A 9,344-nucleotide genomic window follows, 5' to 3' on the forward strand; every position below is an offset into this window, starting at 1 on the left:
TTCACAAAGACTGCTTCAGGTAATCAGCCCCCCCAAAGAATTACAGACACAAGCTGGTTGTCTTTAGAAGTTCAAGCGTGGAAACCGTTGATTGTTTATTTCAGGCATTCAACTGGAATTGTACATTTACCCTTCAGAACCATGTAAGAAAATACGCAGGGGGTAGAAATCACATGCTTTTGGTTACTGTCTACACACCATCCCCCCCAATCCCCAAGTTGGTCAGTTTGAGCATTATCCCACCCTTTGCTAATATCTACTTCTACACGTCCTGTCAATACCAGTTACCATTGCCACTAGCTGTATTCCGGCTGCGTTACAAGCAAGTCAAATCTGCATTCTAGAAAACCGAATGGTGAACATGTGAACCAGCGTCATTGACTGCCCTCTAGTGGCCACTCATGATGCGGCAGATGGAAAAATTTGACTTCCCCGCCATTAAAAGAAAACTCACTGAAAGTTGCATAAGCAAAGAATTTATTAACAACTGGATTGTAACCATCCTAAATACGGCCGGCCATGACCAGTAGTGCAATAAGACTTAAGGAACCAAGTCTTCTCAGCAGCACAGCCATTGTAACATAGTACTACAGATGACAGGAACCGTTCAGTAGCAGTAAGCCTCATTTTAGGAAAATTCCAACAAAACCGGCCTTCAAGGGTTCCAACAAAGTACGGCAACTGACAACAGAATTCTTGATTTGCAAAAAGACACCATTTACACAGCGGGAGGAAGCGTGAAGCTATGTGCTGTTGTGGTTCTGGGAGAACCACGCCCCCTTGTGGTCCGTTTAGGCCTTGCACAAGGCCACGGACGAAAAGCGGACCTCCCCCTTCTCACGCTGCACAAACCCGCGGCACACTTTCGCTGCATCCTGTGGAGGGAAAAAAATAAAAATAAAAGATGCTGTCATTATGCAGGATCCAGGTAGCTTGAAGTCACGCCAACTGAAGATCAGCAGTAGCATAGCATTACTCTGATTTTACGTACCATTATGAAGGAGTCATCTTGCGTGGTGCCATGATTCACAGGACACTTCATCCTCCCATCTTTTTTTTTTTTTTGGGGGGGGGGGGGGCAATTACAATTTGGTGAAGAAAGATTCAGTGGCCGATTTAGGAAACATCCATTCAGACCAACTCATTAACGGCGGGCTTCGCTTCATTACCCAGCTCGTAGAGCTGCCCGTCCACGTTGACGAAGGTGATGAAATGGAAGTTCACGTCATCTTCCGGCGGCTGAAAGGGGGTTTGAGAAACTTGAGCACTTCTAAGCACGAGATAAAAGCTGAGAGTCGGAGCGTGGAGGGGCGGCTACCTGACACTGTCCTTCCGCCGCCACCTCGTCGTGGGTCGTATGGATGGCCTGAAGGAAACAGAGGCAGCGGATTATAGGCTGGACACAAGCCAATCACCAACAAAAAAAATACAGATACAGACATAGGCAGCCTATCGATGCCCCCTTGTGGCAACTGGTGTCTCCCACAGGGAGAAAAATAAATGAGCCAATCAGGAGACCGGCCAGTAAGTGTCCCCTAAATAAAGCTTTCAAGGCGGCACAGAAACCAAGGAACTGACAAACTGTGCAATATCGGACCACACCCTTCAGTTACAGCAACCAATTAAAATCTGAGCTATGTCACCATGTTCTAGAACGATCTATACATTTGAAGAGGCCATCTCATCTTCACTGGATAGTACTACTACAGAAAGCAGTCATTTAAGTGATTATGGGGGGGGAAGCCTGATTAAAAGCTTTTAGCCAGCATGGTTTTAATAAATGACTCTTCCCTCATTTAAAAAGGTCTGAAGTAAGCTTGTAATATTGCACAATCCATTACAGCACAGACTGCCCGTCTAAAGCTTAAAAACACATTTTAAAAGGAAACAAAAAAAAGGAGCTATGTTACCGTGTTAGCCTCGAGCTGCTTGGCACGGTCTTCCGCAGACATGTCAGCAGTCTCATCTAGAAATTTCTTCAGGACAGAGTCCCCCGCTGCAGGAGAGATGACTGGTCACGTGTGCCACCCCCCAAAAGCCAAGACCAGACCATTCAATCACTCTCGAGAGATCAATACGTACACCCCAGCGCAGCCGCAAATAGATTTAGCTTTGGCTAGATTCCAGTCTCACCCGACATAACCTGGTCAGCCATTTTCAGGTCAGACCGGCCACCATACATACCAAACTCCATCTTGTCCTTGTTGTTCGCCACAGCATGCAGCAGCCCCACCGTGCCACAAGAGTTGCCGATCGTCTGCTTGATGAAGTACACGCTGGAGTTCCCCTTGCATTTACCTTCCAGGTCCTCAGCCTGCTTCTTTCGAAAAGACTCATGCTAACGGAAAAAAAGCATTGAATTTACAGCAAAAATCCAGTAAATATTGCAAGTCAATGCATTCTTTAAAAGTGATGGAGTTCCTGCAGTTCGATAAACTAAAATGACAGTGCACAATGTAGGTTAACCCACTTCACCGTCATTAGCGCATTAACAGCATCATTCACAAATGTATAGCAGCATAAGCAAGCATTAAAGAACCCCTATTAAAATATAAGCTGCAAAAAAGTAGAGTCACGTCATCAGAACTAAAGACCAGAAAGGAGGATGACATGCCAATAAAAGCAATGAACCATTTCGTTGCCGTTAATAAGACTTTGGTCAGCTGGCTGACGTGAGATTTTCCAATTTCATACAAGTCTACACAGGCATAACAGTTTTATTACCTTGTAAATAATCGGCAGGGTTGGCAAACTACCCCAACGCTTTTGATGTCGCTAGTTTTAGGTTTATGATGAAGTAATACAGATTTGCCGTAAGATTTTTTGCGCGTCACACCCGATGCATGACAGTTGACGACCCTGCGGATAAACCGTTTGGGATGGGACAGGCCAGACTGATCCTCACCCCGGCTCACCCCCCCCACCGTGAATCCGCCGTCTGGGTGCAGCGGCCAGCGCCCTACCTGTTGTGTTAACGGGAAGAGCAGCATTACCGCGCAGGCCGGCGTGGGTACCGAGGATAGGGAGTCATCTTCCAGCCCCAGGACGTCAACGAAATGCCAGCCGGCACCGACGCCCAGCTTACCGAACACCTGCAATCGGTAGAGGGGGGCGACGCGTTAACACAGCAGCGGAAGATAAGAAAAGCCTGCAAAAATGCACAAATTACAAAATCGCAAATCCTTAGGTGGGATGAGTCGCTAGCTTGCACGCATAGGCCTACGGCAATTCTAAATGCACAGATAACACTTATTCTGGAGTTAACCAAGTAACCACGTCATAAATGTCCAGGTTAATTAGAGGTTTTTCGGGTAGTTATGGAGGACCACGCCCTTGGATCACAGGTTACGCCGGACATCACTAGAAGCGCGCAGTAGCGGCGGTCTCCTTATACCGCCCCTGATCGGAGGTGACTCAGCAGCTACGTACTTTGTTCAGCATCTGAAAAAAAAGAAAAGTCAATCAAAATAAAAACGCTTTTTTAAAAACAACATGCAACGAATAACAACATCTGAGCCCAATTCGGTTGCTTTGTTGAGTCAAAGTGAGCGCGCCGCACCTCCGGGTTAATTTCCATGGTCTTCCACGCCATTGCTAACGGTGCAGGTTTGGACGCTGATTTAATGTTTCACAGCCGCTTCCAGGCTCTTCTGCCGCCTTTACAAACACCTGAACGAGCACTTTGAGATGAACGGGGAGCGCGAGCAAGCTGCTAATATACCAGCGGTCACATTCCATTCGTGCAGGAAAGAGGGGGACCCAAAGCAAAAAGTCATCATTCGGACTGACTGCTGCTGTCTAATGTGCATTTACAATATATCTCTATTGTAGGCGGCAGAATAACGCGCGATATTATGTTTTGCTGTCAGTATCCCGAAACACTCAGAAAAATAATTATTTTGTGTATCCAAATAATCGCACAGTCCATTGTCGTATGATTCTCATGGAAGTTGCTGGCAACTACTCGAATCGCGGAGGAAAATTGGCGATAGGAGAACACTTTCATTAACGAAATAAAAGTCTTGGTGTTTGATCAGTATAGTTTTATGAAAATGTCCCAGCAACGCAATATTTTTTGTAACAATAAGAGGATAAGAGGGGTGTCAGGTAGTGATACTAAAAGCTGCGATTTACACGATTTATAAAATGCACCGATGAAGCAGACAGACTGGTTTTACGTAACGGTAATACAGTACATGTTACAGCAAACCACCAAATACTTGACAGGGAGAGACATTTCCCATGGTATGATACTTTCTATTGCACGAGGGAAAACTTATGATGCGTGGGGCTAATGCAACAATCTCTTCAACACACACACACACACACACACACATATATATAATATCACAATATGCAGAGAAAAAAATAAATAAATAATATATATATATATATATATATATATATATATATATATATATATATATATATATATATATATATATATATATATATATATATATATATATATATATATATAGTGACATTGTGGAGCGGCACTGACGCGTGATAAAGGCGCGACGCAGCGTGACTCCACATTTCCCCACTGTCCATAACCCCCACTGCCACGGCTGCTCTTGCTGGGTGCTTAACTTGAAATGATGTCATAGCCCTGATCGGTAGTTAACAAGATGAACGCTCCAATTTATTGGGTGATGGTTAATCACCACCACTGCTATACAGCCTAATCTGTTTGTAATAGCCATTAACAAAAACTTACTGCAGTGATATTGGCTAATGTTCACGCTTCCTTTAATCAGCCTTATTGACGATGCTACGCATGTGCCAAATATACTCGATACATTAAATGTCTGTTTTCGTTGTATTTATAAACAAAGGTGTCGCATAGACAACTGACACACGAATGTACTGCAAATCCTTATTCAATGGTCTGCTACCGAATGAAGCAGTCAACATTTTTCAACTAAAACTTCTAGAGATTTCTTTAGTGGCATGACACTATGTCACACATGCGGGTTTACTTGCGTTGGCCTGTAGATATATCAGTTATAAAAGGGCGTACGTCTCACATAAATACTAACTTAACTCAGTAGTAGGCCGGTGCTTAATGTGTTCTGCGGCAGCCAGACCGACCATTACTTGCAAAGAAACGTGCAGACTTTACATTCCTCTTCTAAATGTTTTTCGTAATGTTTTCTTTCTGTATTCACATTCCTTTCCATTATATACAGTAATGGTAGATTCGGGTTACTACTGTAAACCTGGTTATCTTAAATACATTACACTGATACCTAGTTGACTCCTTGACTCCATGTTTGTAATGTGCTATATTTGCCTCACTTGTACACCATGAACTTGCTTTGGACAAAAGCGACCGCTAAATATATAAATTGCAAATGGTGTTAGAGGGTACATTTGCAAAATTAAGGCTATCAGTACAAATTAAGGTAGCTGTCAAACAAAGAACAAGAAGTATCTGCTATAAATATCGGGCTTCAAAACTGTTTTCATATATTTTTTTTTTACTGAGAAAAGATTATATGATAAATAAATGGCGCAATTTATATTTCGCTTTATTTATCGTGCGTGTTTCTAAACTTAGGTGTTTGACAAACTACATTTCCTCATCTGTTTTCATCTGAACCTATTGCTAAAGTTCACTGCTATTTTCTTCTAAAACTTGAAGCAACAGCGTTTGGGAAATATCACGTGATCCACCTCAAACATGCCCTGTGTCTCACAACCCAGGGTGCTGTTGTTTGTACAATCACTGGGTGTCACTGTAGAGTAGTAATTTTGAATAGCCATGGATATTCAAATCACGGTCTTCAACATTTGAGCCCTGCTGATTTGCTAGTCTTACTTTACCTGTGAGCCAGATGTGAAGCCTCTATGGCCAATGAGAATAGTTATTATTAAACTAACTACCCGTGAGAACTGAAAAGCCTGGATTTGGAATCGAGGGCTTAAAGAGCCCGGTCGTAAGCATTATTCTTCATATCCCAGTTGGGACTGGGGCGTGGATGTCCCCAGTCTAATGCTTTGGGAAGGCTCTGTGGATCTTGGAAATTGGGGAAAAGTAACTACACTCTGAAAAAAAGGTAAAATTCCATACCTTTGCTTGTCACTGGGGCTGTCTGCCAATTGTACTCTAAGCTGTAGGTAATTTTACCTTTTAATGTACAGAAATGGACCCTGAGGAACATTTTAATACCATTGATGGTACATTAATGCTGTCTGTACCTTTGGGATGCTACTCATAGTCCATTTCTGTACCTTACAAGGTACAATCACAAGGGTACAGCCCCAGTGACAAGCAAAAGGGAGATTTTTACCCTTTTTTTCTGAAAGTGTAGAATTTCAGGAATGCACTGGATTTGTGCTCATGTCTGGTTAGTTCAGGATTCAAGTCTCCCAGTAACAGAGTATCAGCCTTGGGCCCTTGAGCAAGGCCCTTAATCTCAATGGCTCCTGACTGTTCTTCACATGGATGTTGTTTCAGAGTAAATGTGAGTAAATGAACGTTCTTCCCAAAGTATATGGAATCAAACGCATTGGGAGCCCATGCTGATCATCCTGATCAGGTTCAGCGTCCTCAGGAAGGCGAGGGAGAGCAGATCTGCCCCAAACTGATGAGTTTGCATAACAGTTTTTGCACCAAACCATTATTGGTGTATTCTGACAATCCATTCTGTGATTGGTTAAATGTTACATCATTACAGAGTTCAGGACAGTCATGTACATTTCCACAGCAGAAATAAATTTTCCTCTTATGCAACAATTCAGTGTCGATCATACAGTTCTCATCACTTTCCAGTGTTTCAGGTAAATGTGTTACACTGGCACCTAAAGTTATTAGCGTGAATAAAAGTGCTTACTTGTCAGTCTGTACACTATAGCTAGATATTATACAAACTGTGCATTTAAGATTCAGTACGTTTTGGTTGAAGCCCAAGGAATTGACTGATTACTTTACATAGACTAAGAATTCTAAATCCAGTCGGGCAATAATTCTTAATCTTAAGATAGCAATTACTAAGCCATTTTTTAAATAGACAAGCGCCTGCTGAACACTATGGTGAAAATACGGTGTTCCTGTGCACTGCTGTATTTCCAAAACCCAACAGCAGGTGACGCAAGTGTATATTCGAAGCTGTACAGAAGCAAGCCTACCTCCCGTGAGCCATTTTCCCTTTAAAAACAAACAAGTCACTTCCGATTGGGCGTCTTAGGTAAATCGCTGCTGTTACAAATTCTTTACTGAATTCTTAATAGACTTTAATCCAAAACAAGATCGTGTGATAAAACCACCAGGGAGAAAGAACACAGATCCAGCAGCAGCTGTAGTTATATACGTAAATTATTAATATGAAATCAATTGGTTTTTATTAAAATCCCTATCATGCTTCCTTATTATTCTTTTGTAATTTGACTGTATGTTTTTTTGCGTGGCTCTATAATATATTCTACCTTATTGTGCTCTTACTCTGTAGATCAGTACAGACTAATTTTTAAGTAAGGTGTTTTTTTGTAGAACATCTGCTATCTCTGTGTAAGTATGGACATCTCAATGCATAAACACAGTGCCGATGAAATATAACGTGCAAATTAAACTGTATCATAACCTCCTGAGACCCAAGGAAAAGGTGTCCTTCAATTTTAGGTTATTTGTCTTTGGAGGAAATTACATATTACAATTTAGATTTTTTCAAATTTATTTTTAATTTCACAGCATGTCCTCTTTAGTGTACAACAGGAATAAATACGTTTCCTTACATCAGTGAAAAGATAGATGCAAAAACAAAATGTCCACTACAATGGATATAAATGAATGGGTGGGGTCTCAGGAGAATATGACTGCTTTAATTTGGTTTGTTATAGCTGTTGGGCTCATCAAGCAAGGTGCTGAAAATGTGAGTGAGGGTGTTTAGATGTCAGCCACTAATGCTGGGTTATGGGACCCCACCATTGGCCTCGTATCTCTACTTACCGATACTCGTTTTTTTATTATTGGTGTCAGAAATCCAACGTACATAGCAGGTTACATGGGATTACATGGAGCGACTGATCAAAACTGTCAAGGACAACGATAAATCGTGTATGTCAGTGAAACAGAAATTCCCGTGCCCTTGTTTGTGCTGTGAGACCTTGTGTGGAACACAAGAGCATCTGCTGGCTACAGCGGTGGGTAGTTCAGGTCCAGAAAATAAAAATCTAGACCAAGATTTTGTTTCAACCAATCAGTTGAGTACTCTGTGTCTGTGACTCTTTATACTCAACTGGTTGGTTCAAACAAAACCTAGATTTGGATTTTTACTTTCTGGATCTGAACTATCCATCTCTGGTTGACTATAAGGCTCACTGCATGTCTCCCGCCCGCTCCTGATCAGCGAGTTCAGTGTACTTTCCACTGACTGTTCCTTGTCTGCTAATGATGCCCCAGGATACTTCTGAGAATCAAGCCACTGTTGTCATGGGGAGGAAGCACAGGCTGCAGCCGACAAGCCCCTCCCACAGGCCAAATACCCCAGATAGAATGTTCCGCCAACCACCTGCCCAAAACTCAAACCCTCCGTGACAGGGTAAAACGCACCGAGAGTGGAGGCAAAATTTACACCCCCGACCTTGTACATATGTGGTCACCACGCCACCCACAGCTATATAAATACTGCCTATACATATTCCTCACATAAATCCAGAGCTGGACTTCACCAGTGCCTCAGGCTACTTTATGCAAGTCTCTGAGATATTTTTCCCTGTGGAGCAGCAGCGCGGTGAAACCTTGGGTTGTCTGGCCGCTATCTGCCGACATAACTTACCCAAAGTCACAAGACTGTCCCGGTTCTGAAAGCTGCTTCGCTTATCTCTGTACGGTCACCTGTGTCTGGCTGACGCGATTCACTTCGTACCGAAAGCAGCCCGGCCGTAATCTTTCAGTCGATTTTCGGTCCTGCAGCTGTATCCGTAACCAGCATAACATTTCCAGTGACAGAAGGACCTTCCGTGGTGTTTCAGGGAATGTCGAGAGAATTTAAAAATTATGCTCCACATGGGAAATTCAAAATACAATATACTCTTCTGTTTAATTTGATACATTTGATCAAAATAAAGTTTATGTGTCGTTTCAATTTGAGAACCTATATAGGACACGCGGGTACAGAAAATGGTTGAATGGGTGGAATATTCTTGCAGTGTTGTTTGAGAACACAAATAATGCCATTTTCACTTTTAGGCCTACAACAAGAACTTTGTACAACTTTAATGACATGAACCGTCTAGAGGTGAGTTACAAATCGAAATTTGTTTTTTTTTTTAAGCAAATAAAACACAAATATCCGAGTGACGTATTTTTTTAGGCGTTATGATTTGTCTCTGTGATGTTT

At 42.3% G+C, this 9,344-nt stretch overlaps 1 protein-coding gene across 1 annotated transcript; it reads right to left on the reverse strand.

The window, feature by feature from the left end:
• Positions 1-57: 57 nt before the first annotated feature.
• On the reverse strand, positions 58-3,713 carry uchl1 (ubiquitin carboxyl-terminal esterase L1 (ubiquitin thiolesterase)). Its single transcript, XM_023829499.2, has 9 exons — positions 3,560-3,713; positions 3,430-3,441; positions 2,964-3,092; positions 2,185-2,338; positions 1,911-1,996; positions 1,319-1,366; positions 1,170-1,239; positions 992-1,050; positions 58-875 (listed from the first exon to the last, which is right to left on the reverse strand). The coding sequence occupies exons 1-9, from the start codon at positions 3,590-3,592 to the stop codon at positions 792-794; spliced, it is 675 nt and encodes a 224-aa protein (XP_023685267.2). The 5' UTR covers positions 3,593-3,713; the 3' UTR covers positions 58-791.
• Between the last annotated feature and the right edge of the window lie 5,631 nt (positions 3,714-9,344).

The sequence above is a fragment of the Paramormyrops kingsleyae genome, chromosome 25 (genome assembly GCF_048594095.1).
Source record: "Paramormyrops kingsleyae isolate MSU_618 chromosome 25, PKINGS_0.4, whole genome shotgun sequence".
NCBI lineage: Eukaryota > Metazoa > Chordata > Actinopteri > Osteoglossiformes > Mormyridae > Paramormyrops > Paramormyrops kingsleyae.

Coding starts and splice junctions, on each gene's coding strand:
- uchl1 (XM_023829499.2), bottom strand. CDS start 3,592: ATGGCGTGGAAGACCATGGAAATTAACCCGGAG. Junction 1,997..2,184: donor CAAGGACAAGATGGAGTTTG/GTATGTATGGTG, acceptor TCTCTCCTGCAG/CGGGGGACTCTGTCCTGAAG. Junction 1,240..1,318: donor CGGCGGAAGGACAGTGTCAG/GTAGCCGCCCCT, acceptor ACCCCCTTTCAG/CCGCCGGAAGATGACGTGAA.